General features: G+C 45.1%; 7 protein-coding genes across 7 annotated transcripts; 3 read left to right on the top strand and 4 right to left on the bottom strand.

The window, feature by feature from the left end:
• Window positions 1–2991: 2991 nt before the first annotated feature.
• Window positions 2992–3209, bottom strand: EDB93DRAFT_1081513 (uncharacterized protein; the record flags this gene model as incomplete). The annotated part of the gene is made up of 2 exons (XM_041445626.1): window positions 2992–3123; window positions 3171–3209. Coding segments are annotated over 2 exons (171 nt in total), but the record flags the coding sequence as incomplete, so codon positions are not given.
• A 113-nt stretch (window positions 3210–3322) lies between these two features.
• EDB93DRAFT_1102292 (uncharacterized protein) lies at window positions 3323–4971 on the bottom strand (the record flags this gene model as incomplete). Its single annotated transcript, XM_041447193.1, has 6 exons — window positions 3323–3645; window positions 3784–3853; window positions 3892–4406; window positions 4451–4583; window positions 4747–4894; window positions 4928–4971. The coding sequence occupies 6 exons, from the start codon at window positions 4969–4971 to the stop codon at window positions 3323–3325; spliced, it is 1233 nt and encodes a 410-aa protein (XP_041309666.1).
• A 414-nt stretch (window positions 4972–5385) lies between these two features.
• Window positions 5386–5880, top strand: EDB93DRAFT_1102291 (uncharacterized protein; the record flags this gene model as incomplete). The annotated part of the gene is made up of 2 exons (XM_041447192.1): window positions 5386–5616; window positions 5671–5880. 2 exons carry the CDS (start codon window positions 5386–5388, stop codon window positions 5878–5880), a joined length of 441 nt encoding a protein of 146 aa, XP_041309665.1.
• Window positions 5881–12396: 6516 nt separating this feature from the next.
• Window positions 12397–14420, bottom strand: EDB93DRAFT_1132786 (uncharacterized protein). Its single transcript, XM_041449010.1, has 7 exons — window positions 14113–14420; window positions 13785–14027; window positions 13606–13727; window positions 13339–13543; window positions 12951–13287; window positions 12844–12899; window positions 12397–12789 (listed from the first exon to the last, which is right to left on the bottom strand). Exons 1-7 carry the CDS (start codon window positions 14185–14187, stop codon window positions 12601–12603), a joined length of 1227 nt encoding a protein of 408 aa, XP_041309664.1. The 5' UTR covers window positions 14188–14420; the 3' UTR covers window positions 12397–12600.
• On the top strand, window positions 14421–18138 carry EDB93DRAFT_1132777 (glycoside hydrolase family 51 protein). The gene is made up of 18 exons (XM_041449009.1): window positions 14421–14840; window positions 14948–15099; window positions 15155–15175; window positions 15341–15397; window positions 15453–15488; window positions 15542–15703; window positions 15758–16095; window positions 16146–16199; window positions 16306–16403; window positions 16520–16789; window positions 16841–16899; window positions 16955–17079; window positions 17142–17250; window positions 17297–17382; window positions 17437–17480; window positions 17532–17574; window positions 17628–17738; window positions 17794–18138. Exons 1-18 carry the CDS (start codon window positions 14818–14820, stop codon window positions 18019–18021), a joined length of 2016 nt encoding a protein of 671 aa, XP_041309663.1. The 5' UTR covers window positions 14421–14817; the 3' UTR covers window positions 18022–18138.
• EDB93DRAFT_1132769 (uncharacterized protein) lies at window positions 18139–19140 on the bottom strand. The gene is made up of 3 exons (XM_041449008.1): window positions 19004–19140; window positions 18728–18873; window positions 18139–18574 (listed from the first exon to the last, which is right to left on the bottom strand). The coding sequence occupies exons 1-3, from the start codon at window positions 19083–19085 to the stop codon at window positions 18473–18475; spliced, it is 330 nt and encodes a 109-aa protein (XP_041309662.1). The 5' UTR covers window positions 19086–19140; the 3' UTR covers window positions 18139–18472.
• EDB93DRAFT_1132761 (uncharacterized protein) lies at window positions 19141–20673 on the top strand (the record flags this gene model as incomplete). The annotated part of the gene is made up of 6 exons (XM_041449007.1): window positions 19141–19482; window positions 19536–19642; window positions 19699–19835; window positions 19891–20053; window positions 20108–20220; window positions 20265–20673. Coding segments are annotated over exons 1-6 (625 nt in total), but the record flags the coding sequence as incomplete, so codon positions are not given.
• Window positions 20674–20975: the final 302 nt, after the last annotated feature.

Here is a 20975-nt window from a genome sequence, read left to right as displayed (position 1 = left end):
AAACATTTGTAAACAGTCTCAGCCACAGCGGCAAAAACCTGCAGCACTTGAAAAAAACTGAAAATCAAGTAGGTATAAGTACATTAATTAAAATATAGAAAATTCCCATTTGAGCACTTAGTCATCACATGTCAGAAGCCCCTAGTGTGGGCATAATTTGAGATATCACCTGTCAGCACTTTGGAAAATAGCTATGTCTTTGACAGATCAAAATCACATAAGCATTCATTGAAGCTAACCATGATATCTTGTGCATTGCCAGCATATCAATGGGGAAGAATATGGCATTTTGGATGCCTTTACTATTCAAACCTGGCCTTCAAATTATCGTAACTCCATTGAACCAGCTGAGGAGACAGAACATTTCATCGCTGGCAAAAGCAGGCTTGCTAAGTATATCGATAAGCTCAGAGACAGCTAGCTGGGGTAATTTTTGCATGAGGATCTAACAGTTATGTCATGGAAGGACAACTTACTATCATAACCTGATTTTTCACACAGGACATCAAAGACATGAAGTATTGCACTGTCATTGTTAGTCCAGAGCAGCTTATAAAACCTGGAGGGGAATTTGAGAAACTGTTGTGCAAACTACTTTTTGTACAGCAGATCATTGTGTGATATTTGATGAAGCACATTGCATCGCAACCTGGGGCAAATTTCATCCTGAATATAAGGAATTAGAGCATCTCTGTTACATCCTGCCTTGCTACATCCCTTTCATGCTTACTATAGAAAGTACAACTCAGCAAGGCGCAAACAAAGCTCCTTACTGATATCTAAATGTTGTAGGTCGTGTACTGCCTAGTCTGCTATACTTGGCGAGACAAGTGCATTTGATCCTAAAGGGGAAGCAAGTGCAGCAAAGGTCTAGAAATTCACATGGAAGGTGCTACTAGTTGGCCGATGCAAGGCATGGGAACATGTGTATGTGCATGGAAATGTGTTGGAGGTGTGCATGGGAAAGTGGTACGCATGCATGAGAAAGCGAAGTGTGCTCAATGCAGTCGATGCACCAGTGGTTTAAGCAATAATAGAGATATGAGACAATGGAAATAAGCATAGAGCAAAGTGATAGAGAATGTGATGCGAGTGATTGAGTGCCAATAGCTACTGTGATGTAGGCTTATTTGGAGTTGCCATTCTGATGCTCAGAAAATGAATTCATACTGCCACTCTGGGAAAAGAAAACTTGCTAAAGATATCTACTGCTGGTGCTTAAGTATGGTGCCGAAGCACTACCAAGCCGAGTATGTAAAGCTATATGTAAGTAAGGGTCCATAATAAAATAAAGGTGGTACAATGTGTAAATAAATTCAAAATGGAAATATATGCACTATGGAACTTGGTGGATAGTGGATGGATGCATCTGGATGGCCGGTGCTATAGGATGCTTGAGCATGGGAAAGTGCATGCATGTGTGCAACACATGGCACGGGAAAGGTGCATGTGCATCACACGATGCATGGCCTGGGAAAGCTGCGCCTCATATGGGAATAGCTGAGGATAACTTAGGAAGCGATACTGCAAGTTCGTGCTGTGTGCTGTGTGGGTGTAAAGTGCAATATTGCACCATGAGAGGCATAAGTCTCTACATCACATCCACAATGCTCACAGTGGACAATCTCCCACATATGAAGCAGCTACTCCACATGTGCTCAGACAAGCTCCTCACGATCCAAATTCTGTTGATCATGCAAATATCAAACTCTGCATCAGTAAAATCATGTGCTCACTTTCATCATATAACAACCTGTCATGATTGATACCTGACAGCTGGAAGGATGGTGACCTGGCACCTCCAAAGTTTCTTATCTTCTTTGACAACATTCAAGACTCCATAGTAGCAGCAAAAATGATACAGAAACAATTCCCATAAGCACAGTGTCACAGGATAAAGTGGTTTCACTCTGACATGACGACACAATTCAAAAAAGACAAGGTGGACCACTTGATATATAGAGAGACTTGGGGACTTTGCACCACAGAATTGTTTGGAATGGCAAGGGTATTGGTATGCATGTAGTAGAACATTATCATTTTGAGCTAATCATGGTCATGTTTAGAGAATGGACATACCAGATATATTACTTGTCATCCAGTGGAAAGCCACATGCAACCTAGCTACTCTTTGGCAGTGATGGGGGTGTGCCATCAGGGATTGCAGACTCCAAGGCACAGCAATATTATTTGCTGAAAGAGAGTATTTTGATGATGTGCAGGAAGAAAAAGTGTTGGCAGCAAGAGACGAAGAAATGCAAAGTAGACAAGAACAAAGAATGTACAGCTACAAGACAGTGTACCCAGCTACATTCTGTAGGCAGGCAGGATAGTATACATGAGTGGGAAAATGATATTCCTGGGGAAGATAGTGACAGTGACAAAGCCACAGAGGTACTAGTGGGCAATTAAGAGCTGAGAGGGAAGTTGCAGTCAAAGTCAGAGGGAAAGTCAGATCTTGATTAATGCTCACCTATGAGGTACAATCCAATGTTGACGCAAGGTCCTTCATATTCACTTCAATGACTCCTTGGCTGGTAATATATTTTTAAATTGTGCTTCTATTGACTCATTGTAATATTATGACACAGATCCAGGCCATGTTATATGTGACCCATCAAATTCTGACAGCTGCGCCCACTGCACACCACTCACATCAAGTGTCTGTTGCAACATCCATCATCCCAACTCTCTCACACATAACAATATATTTTTACCTTCTAAAATCACCCACCATTCATGCACTGTCAAGTACGAGATGGGACCACAGGAATATGAACTCATGACGCTCTGGAAGCATGGCAAGAATTAATAACTCGGAGAGTATATGGTGATTCAACTGCTCAATGACTATGGTCCTGGTGTGCAATGCTGGAATTGGTTTTGAACTGTATTATTGACTGTACTCACCACCATAAAATTTCTACTACTGATGACCTATGTAAGGAAACAAAGTGGTCTGAATGTCTGTGTCATGTCAACAATAGTGTGTTAAGTTGTGAGGTGTGAATGCAAGAAATTTTCTTCAAAAGCCTGTTGTAAGTTATGATAAACCTGGACAAGGGGTGATTCCAAGATTATGTGGTCTATAGTGCAATTAGGGCCTTTGCTGCTGTGAATAACCTAGATGTGATTAACCAATGTATTCTCATGAACTAGAAATAAGTTACCTTTGTATACAAGTTATTTAATTCCATGCACCAGTCAACAGCTCAGAAGCTGCCTGATTTTCCTGATGAGTTTACAAGAATATGATAATGAAGACAGCTCTCCTATGCCATTATTTGAATCAGCTCATGTTTTGACCAAAAAAAATACAACCTCACCATAAGTCATCTGGGTATACAAAGTGAACATTGGATAGAAAATCTGACATGTGCATCACATATTTATGCTTCCCAGTTGCCTTGAATATTAGAATCCATGCAACAATGCACATTTCCACTTGCCTGATATCCCCGATATTCATTGCATATGAAAGTCCCTTGTATAGTAGCATGTGCTTATTGAGGAGCAGTGCATTTTCATATTGCCCATCACACTGAGTGACATCTTTTGATCTCATCCTCCAAAGTCTGTGATCAGCAACATACTCCTTTGTGATTACATTTGCCATCACAAGTAGATCCTCAAATAGCTCTGATGCTGCAAAGGCATCCAAGTCCACATGTAAAGAAACTCATTTTTTGAACTCGACTCTCCAACAATCAAGGTGCCGGAAGATACCAGAGTAGGTGATGAGCTGGTGCATTCTACAAAACCCAGGCTTCGAGCCATATATACCTGTCTCTTTAGGTCGAAGAACCCCAACATCTCGCATCAAAGTGTTCTCATCTAGTTGTGCTGAGGAATGCTGCAAGGAGATGCACCAGATGACATCTGTGCTCGCACAGCGTACTCTGATACATCTAGTCTTTGCAGGGGATCATGTTCTGCCAGATCTTCAATATCTCCCTGCTTCAGTAACTCAAGTACTAAGTTAATGTTCCCAGACACTGTTGAATTACTGATATCCATCGCGTGCGAGGCTAGAATCTTTGTCTTGGCTATAGGAATCATTTCTACTGACTCCAGATGTCCCAGGCAGTCCTTGAATTGATGGAAGTATGTAGGCCCATACTCAATTAAATCAGAAAGAATCTTCCAGGAGTTGAAGTGGTCTTGTTGTGACAGACTGGTTTCATTCAAGGGGTCTGGATGTAACGTAAGCAGATCCTTCCATCCTTTCTTGGTTGTCATGTTCATTGAATCCACTTGTGTGTTGAGAAGCAATCTTTCCCACAAGGCTTTTGAGCAATGCAAGTCGTTAAGAGTAATACCATGCTGTAGCGGAAAAAGGAGGCCAGCAGTAAGATGTTTGAGTGTGTCTTCTGACTTGTCAACTGTATGAACAGTTGATTTAAGGTCTACATCAAAATTATCATATGTGTAGGATGCAAGAAGTGTTCACCCCAGAGCAGAAATACCATGGTGAGCCTCCTTTGACAATGATGTGATGTGATGGCTGTTTTGATTGAATCGACAGAAACACAGATTCCCATCCCCAATAGGGTCTCAATGACCTTTTGAGGTGCGTGTGTGGACTGCAGAAAGATACCAAAGATGCTTTGAAATACATTTTATTTTTGGTTTGCAGTTTGCATGATTATGCTGAAAATAATGACTTTTCCTAGTAGAGGAGTAAGTTCTCCATTTTGATAGACATTTAATGCTACTCACAATCATCACCAATTCATTATGACATACCGTTATCTTTTCCTGTTTCACTGATGTGTCAACTAAAACTCCTGTTAATCCATCCAATTCTCTGTCACCAAATGCTTCCCAGTAGATATCTTCATCACTATCTTCTGGACCTTCAGTGCTTAGTACTGCAATGCCAACATGCTTCTTTCTCGCGAATAGAAGCCTATCAAACAGACCCTACAGTGTTGGTGCAAGCCGCTGCATGCCTCCCCCAAGCAGGTCCATACTAAATTCCTCAAGTTGTTCTACAGAGGTGTGTGACACAGTAAAATGAGAGCTGTGTTTTTTTGCTGACAGATCAACAATCTCCCACATATATACATCACTCATGATGTTGCTGTTGTATATTCTAACCTTCGCTTATACCTAGATTACATAAGCACGCTCTTTGCGTTTTCCTCGTCCGCATATAGTTGAACTTCCTCAGTGACTTCTACTAAGTCCACTGAGGTCAGTACAATATTCATACTACTTACATCTAGCTAATGGTCTCTGCAGCTTGTGTACTCACTGCAGGTATATACATTCAATATAGTGACTTCTACTAAGTCCACTGAGCTCGTGTACTCACTGCAGGTTATGAGCCCTGCGCTCGTTAATTCTTAACCAGATTAAAGTACACGAAAGAAACCTGTCACCATGTCCAGCTCAAGCATCAAACTTGGAGATGATTTTCTTCACGTCCCAAAACTTATTGTGGACGGAGAAAATTGGATGACCTACAAGGATAGGTTGTTGTGGTCCATCGATGCTCGCGGGTTCCTTGGTCACCTAGAGGGTACCGAGAAGAAACCAGTAGACCCCTCAACATTGTTGGGAAGAGGAGCATTGTGGACACCAACCACATCAGATGAGGTTAGGGAGCTCACAGTATACAGAATTGCTGTAAAGGAATGGAGGATGGGCGAGGCTATAACAAAGTAGCAAATAGCCGGCACGAGACCTGACTCTCTGTTTATACAAGTTGAAAACTTGGAAACAGCAGGAGAAATCTTCAAGTACCTATCCAATCTCTTCAAAAAGCAGTCTCGAGTTGTGTCCATTGAGCTATTGCAAAAGCTGCAGGACCAGAAATGCTCTGAGAAGGGCAACATCCGAGAGCACTTTGACAAACTGCGCGTCATCAAAGAGTAGCTATCCTCACTTGGCCATGCCCTGACAGACGAGAGTTTTGCGGCCATAATCATGAGCTCACTGCCAGCATCATATGATCCTCACATATCAGCTCTAACAGCATTTGCGAAAGTATCAAGTGTTTCACTCACTGCAGATGTCTTGATGTCCACTGTCATAGACAAGTATGACCGTCATGCTTCAAAAACAAAGAAGAGCAGTTTGTCGAACAATGATGCAGTGTATAACACCAATGTGGGCAAACAAACCTGACAGATCAAAGGCAACTGCCATGGCTGTGGCAAGTATGGCCACATGCAACAAGACTGTCGTGGAGGGAAAGGGAGCGAGAAATCAGATGGCAAAGGCAAGGACAAGAAGTCCGAGACCACAGCCAGCGCCAAGGACAAGGACAGGGATGAGGAGCCTGAAGGTGTTTGGCTAATGGATGATACAGATGAGGTGGGAGGAGAACAAACATCACTTACCTACGCAACTTTGGCCATTCCAAATGCTCAGCGCAAATCTCAAACCAAATTGTTCAATTCCAGCGCTTCGAGGCACATGTTGTCGTACAGAGAACTGTCCCAAGACTTTGTCAATATTCCGCCAAAGCCAATTATAACAGCGGACAAACATACCTTCGAGGCCACTGGAAAAGGGAACATCCTCATTACCCTGCCAAATGGCAAGTCCAACACTCGAATCCTTCTCAAAGATATCCTATACGCACCCAAGATGGGTGTAACTCTAGTCTCCATTAGCCATCTGGCTGCGGCAGGCTACACAGCACTATTTCGTGCAGACACGTGCAAGATCTTCAACGAGAAGAAGAAGTTGATAGGGAGATCCCAGTGAATAAAGGCCTGTATTGTGTCAAAGGTCCTAAGAAATCTTTTGCTGGAGTGACCAAAACAGATGAACAACTCACCATGTGAGATGTCCATGCCAGGCTTGGGCATGTTGCCCCAGAGAGCATCAAGCGCATGATCAAGGATGGTGTCATCACTGGAATCACATTAGACCCTTCCGACACCACTATGGACAAATGTGACTCATGCGAGTATGCAAAAGCCATGCACAAACCCATTGGACAAATCCGAAACCCTCCAAGAGGCAAGAAGTTCAGCGACAAGGTCCATAGCGATTTGTGGGGCCCATCTCCTGTCAGAACTCCTAGACACAAAGAGTACTTTGTGTCATTCACAGACGATCATACACGATTCACTCACCTGTACCTGTTGCACACAAAGGATGAAGCCTTCAATGCGTACAAGTCCTTTGAGGCCTGGGCAAACACACAGTTCGACACAAAGATTAAACAGTTTTGATCTGACCTTGGCGGAGAGTTCACTGGAGACAAGTTCACTCGTCATCTCAACAGCAAAGGAACAGAACATAAACTCACCATGCACAATACACCAGAACACAATGGAGTCACAGAACAACTCAATTGAACCGTTGTTGAACAAACGCGCACTGTAAAGAGTAGATCTGGGCTGGGCTCTACAGAATGTGAGTCCCTAGTCCTGAGAGATGCGAGTATGCTTCGTCCCAAGAGACAACCTAAAGAACTACCTTGATAATGCAAGGGAAGTCTTATACAGTCAGAGAGTAGACAAGATACTGGAAGTAAACCTCTCTAATGTCTGTCCAGAGTTCCGAGACTATGTCTGAAGTACCAAGGTACTTGTCCAATGCAACCAAAAGTTGTCTGAAGCTGCAAAAGCATTGTCTGAAGTAGCGCGATGCCTTCCAAGGTTTGTGAGAGCTGTCTGAGGGTCAATATATGTCGGTATTTTGATGTGTTGAATAACAATATAAGACTTTTGCGAGGCGTCTGAAGTCCAGAAACGACACTAATCTATCGGAACTCAAGGATAAACAAAGTGCAGAATTGGCAGCGGTCTAGCCAAACAATCGTTCCGAATGAACAAAGATTGATTGTGCAGTTACGATTATACCGAGGTGACTCTACTAATTATGACTTGAAGTACAGGAAGTGAAGTGAAGTATCAGTAGCCAGTGAGTGAGATTATATCCTACTTCCATGAGAGACCGGAATCCATAGGCGAAACTAGTAGCAAGATAAGCAAGTCCAAACCTATGTAATAAGCCGCGAGGCAAGCAGAAATGCAAGTATACATGTAATAAGCCACGATGTGTACTGTTTATACGTATTCTGAGGCTCCCGACAGGATGCCGATGGAGTTTATCCATGTAGCACTAAGATGTAGTCAACATATAATTAGAATAAGGGAAAATGCACCAGCGAAGTCAAAAGGACGAGGATAGGACATGGTATGGTAACTCGCGAGGTTTGGATGGGCCTCAGAACGCAAGAACTGCCTGTGGAAGGTTTGGCCAAGTGCGCATGGCCTTCGGAAGGTCAAGGGAGGTCGGAGAATGGTATGGACATAGGTGTTGGATTGCCTGGTTCTGAGCCCAGCGCTGCAACCATCATTACAGTGCGCTGTTGCATGCCAGTGGATTGCCCAAGTTCCTATGGGGGGAAGCCATCATGCGTGTAACCTGGCTAAAGAACAGAACAGCGACTTGCGCACTGGACAATAAGACTCCCCATGAGTTATTGTTCAAAACAAAGCCTAACCTCAAGGACATACCAGTTTGGGGTTGTCGTGTCAAGGTCCACTCAATGAACGGCTCAAAACTCGATATGCAAGCAATCAATGGTAGATGGGTAGGGTTTGACTGCGGCAGCAATGGCCACCAAGTCTACCTCCCAGACATGAGGAGGATAGCTATGGAAAGGAGCATCAGATTTGATGTGGCAGAGGTAAACATACCTCTCGACCCTGACGACCACACGGTACGAGGCTATGATGTCAGTTCATCTGATGGCCGCATGGTACGAGGCTATGATGTTGGTTCACTCGACAGCTGCACGGTACAAGGCCATGATGTAGGCCCACCCAAAGATCAAATGGCTAGGAGAGAAGATGTCAGCCCAGCACCTACCAACCCCCCTCCCCATGACCACCTAGGGTTGCAATTTGAAGCAGCCGCCCCACCACGATGATCTGGAAGAGTAAGAGTCGAGTCAGCATACATCAAGAGCCTGAGAGACGGCACTGGTGCAACTGATGGATGAAGCACAAACTTACCTTGCAGAATGCAGTGCGCCGGAGAATCCAGCAACCTGATTGTCGAGCTAGAAATGGTGGGGGAGTATGGTGAGATGGACGAGGACAACGAAGAAATTTTCACGATGGTTGCTGGGGTAGTGGCAGTAGAGGGAACAAATCCCACAACTGTCAAAGAAGCCAGTGCCAGAAACGACTGGCCCAAATGGGAAGGTGCAATCAACAAGAAGTTGAACTCATTGGAGGAAGCACACACCTGGTCGATTGTCAAATGACCTGAAAACATTAATGTTGTTGGGTGCAAGTGGGTATTTAAGCTGAAAATGAACACTGATGGAGAAGTTGAGAAGTATAAGGCAAGATTAGTTGCAAAGGGATACTCACAAGTTTACAGCCTCGACTACTACGACACATATGTGTTACGACTTGGATGGTATCTGTTGGCGACGCTCAAACAGAGCTTGTGTCGTCAACGGTCTGTGGACGTCCTTGGGCTAGCCCAAGGTTAGGGGTCGTACTTGGCGTGTCTTCGGCAAGTACGATTTGACGCCTATGTCCAAATCGGGTAGCTTATGTCACGCGGGTGCGAGACGATAAGCTATATCGGCCTAGGCTTACGACACCCGAAGGTTAATTGTAAGGATCGTCGTTAATTAGAAGGACAGAAGTCCGACTAGTTAACAGGGGCTTCGCTCGTCGACGAAGTCGATGAGTAAAGGTCGAGACTATAGGCTTATCCGCGATGAGCAGATAAGAAGATAGAATATAGACTGCTGGCGAGGCAGAAAGGATCACTCTGGTGAGAGTAGGAGGTCAAGAACCAAGTAGATTCAAGTTAGGGAATATGGTACATGGTAGCGAGTTTATATAGAGGACAGGGGACGTATTTAGTGGGTGATAACTTGTACTACCGGGGGAGGCAATCGGTAAAGGGTATGACTATAACAGGAAAGCACGTTTGATCGAGGTAGAACGTGCTTGATAAGAAAGTGAGTCAGAGAACGAAAGTAAGAAGTGAAACGCGCAGAGGCACGATCGTGCAGCTGCGGATCTAAGTATAAGTCGCATGTGCGACTGCGCACCAAGTCAGAGATCAAGAAAGGGAATAGGGCAAAGGGGATGCGTCGTGCATCATGTCATAGGTTACCGTCCAGACGGTAAGGGCAAAGGGACTATCCATAGGATTAGTCAGGTGGTGAAACGGAGCATGGGTATGCTTCGTCAGCGAAAGGGTCCGGCCAAATGTACTGGCTTTGCTGAAGCGACAGGTAGAGGGCGAAAGGGAATGCGAGGATGACGAGGATAACTAGAGTGAGGTCGGGGTAAGGGTATGATGCGAGGGCTGATACGAGGAGGATCAGGAGAAAAATGGTAGGGGCCCAAGCGTCTAGATGTTCTTGTAACAATATGTGCCAGTAGCGCATCTCACCTCCATTCGCACAATCCTTGCTATCATGGCACGAAATGACTGGGACATAGACATTTTGGACTTCCACAGTGCTTTCCTAAATGGGAAGTTAGACAATAATGAGGTAATCTACATGGACTTACCAGCTGGCCTCAACATCGATGCCAAGTTCAAAAATCCCATCGCTCGCCTCCATGTTGCACTATATGGGTCCAAGCAAGGCACCCTCAAGTGGTATCAAGAGCTGTGCTGCCTTCTCAAGAGTATGAGGATGAACAGAGCAGAATCTGATTGGGGAGTGTTTTACAAACACTCAGGCACAGATATTTTTATCCTTGCAGCTCATGTTGATGACTGCACAGTCACCGGCAGCAACAGCAAACAGGTCATGATTTTCAAGCACGACATTGCTGCTTGCTACAAACTCACGTGATCTTGATCCAATCACATCATTACTGGGCATGAAGGTCACTCGCAACCATCTCACATGCACCATCTCATTTTCCCATGAAACATACATCAATTCTATCCTAGCTAAGTTCAACTTTTCTGACCTCAAACCCTGCTCCATCCCCATGGACCCAAACTTACCACTCTCACAATCCCAAAACCCAAAGACCTCCACCGAATCCATGCTGATGAAGAACATCCCTTATCATGAAGCCATCGGCTCACTAATGCACCTCGCTGTCAGCACACACCCCGATATCACTTTCACAATCTCCACTGTCGCCCAATACTGTGCAAATCCTGGCATGAAGCACTGGGAGGCAGTAAAGAAGATTTTCAGGTACCTGGCTGGCATCAAGAGATTAGCCCTCACCTTTGGTGAAGGAAAACATGGACTTGAGGGCTACACTGATGCTGATGGCGCCTCGCAGGAGCATCGACATGCTATCTCTGGCTACACATTTATACTGGATGGAGGGGCCATTACTTGGAGCTTGAAGAAGCAAGAGCTGGTAACTCTATCTACGACAGAAGCTGAGTACGTTGCAGCCACAAACACTGCAAAAGAAGCCATTTGGCTTCATCATTTTCTTTCAGAGATCTTCTGCCCACTCACTCAACCAACCACTCTCCATTGCGACAATCAATCCGCTATCGCACTAGCCAATTCCGGCGCATTTCACGTGCACACCAAGCACATAGATGTTTGCTACCATTTCATCCATTTTTCTATTGATAAAGGTTCTATCCTACTTGAATACTGTCCTACAGACAGTATGATTGCTGATACTCTCACCAAGCCCCTTCCTAGCCTCAAAGCTAAACACTTTGCTCCTGCCCTTGGACTTCGCTCAGTTTGAGGGGGAGTGTTGTATATTCTAACCTTCGCTTATACCTAGATTACATAAGCATGCTCTTTGCGTTTTCCTTGTCCACATATAGTTGAACTTCCTCAATGACTTCTACTAAGTCCACTAAGGTCAGTACAATATTCATACTACTTACATCTAGCTAATGGTCTCTGCAGCTCGTGTACTTGCTGCAGGTATATACATTCAATATAGTGACTTCTACTAAGTCCACTGAGCTTGTGTACTTGCTGCAGTTGCTTGCCCACTCCTGTGTTGTTTGTGAGTTCCTTGCAAGAAGCTCCATGATGCGATGACCATTGGTCAGAAGAATGCCAATGATATTAAATGCTTCTGTGATCACATCTATCTGATCTCCAAGATGCATCTCCAAGGTGGATGGAAATAATAACTATACATATTTTAATTAACATACATATACCTACTTGATTTTCAGTTTTTTTTCAAGTGCTGCAGGTTTTTGCTGCTGTGGCTGAGACTGTTTACAAATGTTTTCTTCCAGCCACTGCTGGAGAGGTTGAGGAATAAGGTTGGGCTGGGTTTAAATTGTCTGTACTATGGGAATGCTGATGTAACATAACATTTCAGATGTAGCAATCCGTCCTCAAACCTCTCCGGCTGCGGATGGGTAGAAGCCTGGTGCTCACCCTGTCCACATATTTTTCTCAACTTCAAAATTTAACATAAAATTTGAAGCATTGGCCCACACAAATCAGCTAGAGTTGTTGCTGCTCCTGTAATTATTCAAACTAAAGCAATCCACTAAGTGAGTTTGGAGATCAACCTGAGAATTGGCAAGGAGCAATTGTGAAAGCCAGTAGGAGGAGCATGTTGTTGTGTGGCTTGCTTGTCACAATGTTTCTAACATATACCAATTGCAGTCAGCTGTCATACCCATTGCTTAGAGTGTTTATGAAACCATTCGTGACTCCAATACCGACAGTATACCTTCATATGTGCCTTCTATGGTCTGAAAGTACTCCTCCGTGTTCTGATCTCGCATGTTGCCAGTGGGTATATCCAATGTAAATGATGGCTTGAAGTGGAGGTAACCAGAATACTCAGGGATATCAGAGTCTAGGGGTAACGGAATTCCGCCCTGTTAGACACGATGTATCAATGTGATGAACCAGAGCACGAGATTCAAACGTACTGCTACAGATGTGAGATATGTCCAAGCTCGCGCAGCATTGGGTGTGTTATAACCACCTAAAGCCTAGAATAGTATGCGAGAAAATATTGCGATAAGTAGCACCATACCTCCGCCGAGTAACATTTTTTTCCCTTGCCATTCGTGAACGACACGATGTATGCACCAGCCGAACGAGCCTTCGCCACCCAAGGACCAATTGAAGGTTGCCATGGGATCACCCGCAAGGCCATCTAAGCCACACTGAACTATAATGAAATCAGGCCGAAAGGCGTCCTTGACACGTTCGATGATAGGCCAAATGCGGAGAAATGTTTTGTTGGATGCACCGGCTTTAAGAGGCACTGATAAAGTGAAAGGGTCGAAGGTCAGGTCATCGACGTCTGGAAGGGAAGCGAGGGGGGATACAGGAAAAAAGCCGGGAGCTGCGTGATGAATAGATAGGGTCTGAAAACAATTACATGGGTCATACATTGTAAATGGCTCTATGGCACGCACAAGAACTTGAGCAGAAGTCGTGGAACCAGGTTTGTAAAAAGCTTGTGATACTGCATCTGAAAAATGAAGGTCGAGGTCGAGATACATCACACGTGGTTTCTTCAACGGGTGCGCAGAAGGAGTTGTTCGTTTGAGGAAGAGGATAGCGAGAACACAGTCAGCTACATAACAAAAACCTGAAGCCTGTGCTTTTTTGGCATGATGTCTGGACATGATGACACACTGAGATTGCAAGGAAAATTCACAATGAATTGAGCCAGTGCTTGCCTTCCGCCATCCCAGCAGATGGCTACGTCCGAAACATCGTTTCTGATTACAGCTGCTCCGGTCAAGGTAGCTCCCGCAACTTGCGTAATATAGTCCTCGATTCCATGAAACATGGGGCAGTCCTACATAGCGATGCACTTACACGTCGCAAAACGACAAAATTCATTTGGTATACGCACCTCTTCAAGCCCAAACTCTGAAGCCTCTAGCAGGTTCTGCGCATCGCTTGATTGATTCATGGCGTATTCGAGATAGTCACGAGTATGGTAAGCCAAGAGCGCCTTCTTGCTAGCAGGCCGTGGCCGCACAACCATGAATCGTCGGGATACTTGACCAATGCATGTTTTCAGAAGTCCATATGCGTGAACGAGCGAATAGACGAGGAGAGAACGGTTTCTATTGGAAGGTAGACGTGAAGATATCTGCCAGTGGTGCAGAATATCCGAAAGAATGGATTAGACATCACTCGATGACGGATTCGTGGGTACTCCGCAAAGGTGTACTCACTTTGACTAGGTCTTCTGAGAAGATGTAGGCTACGGGTTTAGCATGCAACCCAGTAGATTCGACATGGGAGTCCATAAATACTTGTGGATTTACTGATGGGCCTAACCGTGACTTAGTGGAGGTTGAGTGGGAGACGTCTAGATCTACCAAGTGTCTTGCTTGCAAGTATATCTTTGGGAGGCATTCCGCGTCTCATTTCCCCGGTCTTCGTAAGATCAACTCGAATATGGTGGTCCATATGAATGTCGCTCATAGTAAATACGAACTCCAGGTACATTGAACGTTTCAGCTTCCGAGTCACCGTGACAGCCTGAGTTCCTTGTGACATATGTATCCAGAAGAACATTAACATACTTAATTCACCTGCTCCTGGGATGATACCGCCATATGAAAACTCCAGCGCATAAATTCCTCGATTGAAATGGGTTGGAGTTACGAAACATGTCGGTTGCTCACTGCTCGCTACTTTGCCAAGCCTGTTTCAAGGCAACCACCATGACGTGCTGAGGTGATATCGGGTAGCTTCATGGATACGCCGGAAGTTCGGAATATTGTTTTTATGAAAGTCCATCACAAGAAAGTTCGAAGAGGCCAAATCATTAGCCGGACGGATTTACCGAAAGTCACTACGACTCGTTGGCTAAGTAACTTTGACAGAATGAATTTCACAGGCTAAATCCATCACTCAAGTGAAGTTTTGGGAGAATGTTTTGCACGAATTCCCGCTTGTGAGTCAGCTGGGGTCCTTCATACTTCTCCGATGTTATTCGCGCGTTACACCGGCACCGCACCCGATGCTGCCCCGAGGTCGTGAACATCATTGACTCTTTTAAAGGCATATGGTCAACTACGTGTATCCCAGCAAGATGCTATCCGGCCTTCTAAATTGTTGCGTCCTTGCAAGTGCTATTTTCGCGGGTTGTGGTGCTGCAGTGACGACTGTCAGTGTTAATGGAAGAGCTGCCCATAGTATCCCGCCCCTGCTTTGTAAGTTGAAATATCTACCTGTGACCCTAAGGCTTTGCGTTAACATACCACACAGTTGGACAGATGTTTGAGGCAAGTAGCTGGTGGTGAAACTCGTGTTGCTTTTCTGACATGCAACATATCGGTGACCTATAGGATATTAATGTATGTTTCCTTTGATGTTTGACCGTGGCCTATTCATCAGTTTCTACCTCATTATAGCATGTAAGAGCATATCATCATGTTCAAGATAATCTTTGAGCGCAATTTAAAATGATTTCTCTTGCACAGAGCGGCGATGGTGGTATTTACGCCGAATGTCAGTGCCCCATCAATTCTACGCTCCTGGCATACTTCTAAGGTTCCTTTGCAAGTGCTTCAAAACCGTGCCTTCCAGCAGGTGAAACCAAGTAGGATCTGCGTAGCTATATCTCTCGAACTGTGACCCCTGACACGTATCTAGACATACTTGATGCTCTCTTCGGCTGGGCTCCCATCAACGGCGCATCCATCAATATCATTGCTGACCCTATCCCACTCTCCAATGCCCTGCCCAACTCCCTCGAGCTTACTATCCCATCTGGCTCCTCAGGTGAAGTCGGATTTGGCAATGAGGGTTATTTTGGCATGTCCAACTGATCTCGGAACTTGTACATCGAGTTTACTATTTTCTCTTCAGGCATAAACATTAACGCCTCTTGGACTTACAACGCCTCTTTCTACTACAAATTCCCTAGTGCATCTAACTTTTCTGGAAAATTTACTGTCATGCTTCAGTCTTCTATTGGGGCAGTCTATGCAAGCGCTTCTGTCCCTGTCTCCGGCACCACCACAGCCTGGACGCAGGTCGTGGTGCATCTCACACCTGCCTCAAGTCCTATGTCAACTACCAACATCTTCACGGTCACGGTCGATGGTGCTAGCGCTATCGGAGAGACGATCAACTTCGCAATGTTCTCCCTCTTCCCCCCGACGTTTAAGGGCAGAGCCAATGGCCTGCGCATGGACATTGCGCAGGCATGTTTTTATCTAGAGTTGAAGTAACTTGTTCTGACAGCAGCATGTAGACATTGTATGACATGAAGCCTTCGTTTTTCCGTTTTCCTGGTGGTAACAACTTGGTAGGCTCCATATAGCGCCATACCCACATACGCTAACCATATTTATAGGAGGTAAACATAAATATTGGCTGGCATATCATGGACTTGATCATTGATGCAACACCAGGGCCAGAGCTTTTCTACACGCTGGCAATGGAATGCAACAGTTGGCAACCTTATTGACCGTCCAGGACGCATGGGTGACTGGGGATACGTCAACACTGAGTCCGCGCCATTCTTGTGACTTTGATTCCGCCATGATTCAACAACAAGTTACTCTCTTTTTCAGCGGGCTCGGTCTTCTCGAGTACTTGTATCTTTGCGAAGATATGGAAATGGAGCCCATTATGGCTGTATGGGCAGGTATATAATATTCATGCATATCATATTGTCTCTATGCTCATCTCACATACAGGGTACTCGCTCGACGGGGCCAGCCTCCCTCAAAACGATCTTGCGCCATACATCCAACAGGCAATCGACCAGATTAATTTTGTCATAGGTGACTCCGCCACAAGTAAACCAGCTGCCCTGCGTGCATCTCTTGGCCACCCAGAACCATTCCATCTGCAGTATATCGAAATTGGAAATGAAGACTTTACATCAAAATCGTGAGTTCCTTACCTAAAAGTAACGGATGAATAAGCATGTCATACCCTAAGGTATACATACCGCTGGAAAAAATTCGTTGGAAATTTGTCGGTTACATTTCCTCAGCTGAGTGAGCACTACACTGCTGCACAGGAGCTTGCCTCTGACTGATACATTTTTGGTAGAGTTTATCGCGACGTCGTACCCCTTCAATCCCACTCTCGATCCAATCCCAAAGCAGTACGATAAACACGTGTACCAGACACCTAACTGGTTCGCAAAAAACGCGTTCTACTACGATTCTATTGAGGTTCGTACGCTCTGCATTCGCCTTACATCATAATGGGAACCTGACTGTGACGCGGCCGAAAGCGCGATGGCACTTACTACTTCGAGGGTGAATATGCTGTTACATCAACTAACGTCAGCGACCTCTTCGGCAAACCCTTCAACGGTCGCCTTGTATACCCTGATATGCAAGGTATGTGCTCACTTGTGGTTATGAACCGAACCCAACTCCGGGGCAGGATCTTCAGGGGAGGCCGCATTCATGACCGGTCTCGAGCGTAACAGTGACATCGTTTTCGCTGCGTCGTATGCTCCCTTGTTAATGGTGAGCTGTCAGTTAATCCTGCAACTAGAGTGGACACTAATGATCGTTCTGTAGAACACTGCCAACTATCAGTGGTCACCCAGCCTTATCTCCTTTGAGTGAGTGGCTCACAACAATCGAAGATATACATCAGATTCATGTCTCCTCAGTGCTTCACATGTGTATCCATCAACCAGCTTCTATACACAACAGGTGGTGATATTTGATATTTGAGTAGAACTGCGTCCCTCAAACATCTGCTGTAGCTCTTCAGTCTCAACCGTGGAACCGAATATCTCCCAAGCACCCTGCCTCAAAATGGTGCACTTCACTGGAGTGTCACGCGTGATGCACCCACCAACACGGTTATCATCAAGGTACTCGAGGCTCCACTTCTCCCAGTTGTGACGATGTTCATATTTCGTTATCAAGATTGCCAACACAGGCATGACAGCTGAAGAAATGATATTCGAGCTTCCCTTCAACAATGTTCACGGCACTGGCACTGCAACAGTGCTATCAGGCTCTGCCACTGCAAACAACTCACCCGAGACTCCCAAATTTGTCATGCCCATTACTTCACAGATTGAAACTGGTAAGAGTTTCTCATACACTGCCCCAGCGTACAGTGTCAACGTACTGCGGATGGAAGCGAAGTAGGGGATAGAGTATCGCTTGACAAGACAGCATATGTCACACTAAAAAGAGACAAACATAGCCTCATACAAGGCGATTGAAGTTTTTTTCACCTTTTACGACTCAAAAGTCAATATTAGGGCGCATAAGTGACTGAATGTGATATGGCAGTTACAAAATCGAGATTTAATCCATTTAATGCAGGTCCAGACCTAGACACCGGGCATCGGGCTTGAGAAACTGTCTTGATATCACCAGATCTGAGGATTGCGCTGAAGCACAATCCAGGCACGCCTTCGCAGAGTCTGCAATGAATCAGTAATATTTGGTATGGACTGTATTTATAGTATGAAGACCGCTGCCTGTAGTCTGGCACCCACTCCCTCCCCGCTCCTGCCACAATGGCAAGCGTGCATGATGCGATGTTCTATGTTGTTGTAGCGCATAGAGTCAGACACCAAGAAAAGTTGTTCGTTCAGCTTGATGGCGATGATGCTGGTGACTTTGGCATGATCTTCCACAGCTCCTTCTTTTCTACCATTGTGAGCTTAACGTCCTTCCCAACATATGGCTTCAGCTAATTTTGAGAAAAACAATAGACAGGGAATGTTGGATGAGGGGCGAATATACGTATTTGCGAGTAACGATCAAGAGTCGGACACAAATCAAGAGAATGGCGAACCAAAAGTAGTTAGAAAAGTAGGAAAGTAATAGCGCCTATAGAACGCACCTCGCTTTTTTTGAATTCCTCTATGCTCGGAGCAACAAATACCCTCACTCTCTCGTCCAGTAAACGGTACTTCGAAGCGCCTCGGACGACATGTTTTCCTGGGGCACCTGTGCGGTGTCCACCAGGGAGAAAAGCCTGTCTAGTTCCTGCATGCAATGTGAGCGTCAGACCGAGAGGACCAGACGTTTAGACGGAAATCATAATTAGAGCCCGACACAAATAAGAAATTAACAGCCAGGTTTCCACAATCCTAAAAGATAAAATTGCTCGGCTCACCTTTATAGAAGTCCTTGTTCCCCCGCTTGGGTGTCAAGGCTAGCCGTGAAGCTTTTGAAAGACAGACGGCCGTGAAGAACATCGATGAATGGCCTCAGATCTGTTTGTAAACTCAGACAACTTTGAGGTGTTCCAGTCATCTGCTTACATAACCGACTCGACATCTTCCTCGGCGAAAGCCTGAAAAGTTCAATACACACGATCATGGGCAAGAAGCACACTACGAATGCTCCACCCTCTCGCGTGAACAGACCAAGACGGGGTGGACGCACCCAACGACATAGAACCTCCCAGCAATCCCAGTCATTGTCTGGCTTCCCCGAAGACTTCGCCAAGCCTTCAAGCATCATCGAAGATAACAGCTCAAATCATTCCTCAGGTGAAGATGACGAATGCGAGTGATTTAACAAGGCAATGAAACGACCACTCATCAATGCACAGCTGGGCGACCGCACATTGATATACCCGTAGCGATGTGGGTGCGTTAACTTGTCATTCGCTCTGTGCCATTTTTATAATATAATCGATCAAGGACTTCGACCATTGCGATCCACGCCGATGCTCTGGGAAAAAACTCGCCCGCCTTGGTCTTATAATGGAGCTGAGGGTAGGATCCAGATTTCGAGGTGTGGTCGTATCGTGCGTCTGCCCGTTCCAAACGTCCATTCACACTAACATCAATCATTTGCTCCCAGTCCAAAGGGGGCCCTTGTCGTGAGTCCAGCAGACAAAGAGATCGTTGGACGAGATGGTGTCGCCGTTGTCGAATGTTCCTGGGCGCGCATAGACGACGTCCCATTCTCAAAAATTGCCAGCCCACATGAACGGCTACGTAAGTCCATTCTTCTTTTATCCATCTCTTTTGGTCGATGATGTATTATTGATAGTCCCCTACTTGCTTGCTACCAACCCCACCAATTATGGCAAGCCTTGGCGGCTGAACTGCGTCGAGGCACTCGCAGCGACTTTCTACATTACAGGGTTTGATCAGCATGCAGAGACCCTGCTCAGTTCGTTTGGGTGGGGCGATTCTTTTTGGAAAGTCAATGGGTGCAGTTCTTTCACGATCATGCAGTTCTGTACTGATTTAAATATCGATCGTAGTCCATACCTCAAACGATACCAAACATGTGCATCCGCAGAAGAGGTTGCCGTGATGCAGGAGACCATTATTACAGAGCTCCAGGAGAGCTACGAGGAATCACGCAGAAAGAAAGGTTTGCATTTTTGTTTGTGTGTTTCAATGTCTCATATCTAGAAGATGCATCTAGGAGCACCGAGGATCTTCTCGTACGGAATCCAAATCATACTCTGCCCAGTGATGATGATGGATCAAACTTTGCTTCAGAGGGCGACCTAGAGTGATGTCACTGGAGATGAAATATTTATTGCCGTTTCGTTTTCAAAATTATCAGGGAAACAATCTGCTACAGAGTGCCCTGTAGCACTCTGTAACACCCTGTAACACTGTAGCGCAATCCATCCCGCTTATGACAGTTGGCACAGCTGCCGAAATCTCAATTTTTCAGCCCTTTCGAATACCTAGAATCAAACAATTATGTCTCAACAACCACTGCACCAAATGCTATGATTCTTTACAGCTGTGTGTGACTTGAATAGCATCCCTGAGGAAATGTTTTACTGATGTACTCACCTTTGATGATGTAAACTATCTACTTCACTTTGACTTGTGAACCACTGTCCTGACTGATTCCTCAATGAACTGCCAGTCTTACTCAGTAATAAGAGATTCATTCCTATCCACTACATGACCATCTACCAAGAGCTTTCATGTGCAGGAATTCTCTACAAAAAGCTGAAGAGGATTGCAAAAGAAAGAAATAAGAACAAACAGGCAGATTTTATCAGGAGAATAGAGTGTTGTTTTGTTTGTTATTTCCAAATATGGTGAGTACAGCTTACATAATTGTACAGACAAGTTTGAACTACTGACACCTCAGTCTGCTACACT

The sequence above is a fragment of the Suillus bovinus genome (assembly GCF_016758785.1).
Source record: "Suillus bovinus strain UH-Sbo-P2 chromosome Unknown EDB93scaffold_14, whole genome shotgun sequence".
NCBI lineage: Eukaryota > Fungi > Basidiomycota > Agaricomycetes > Boletales > Suillaceae > Suillus > Suillus bovinus.
Note: the sequence above shows the minus strand (reverse complement) of the source record. Positions and strands in the feature narration are given on the sequence as shown.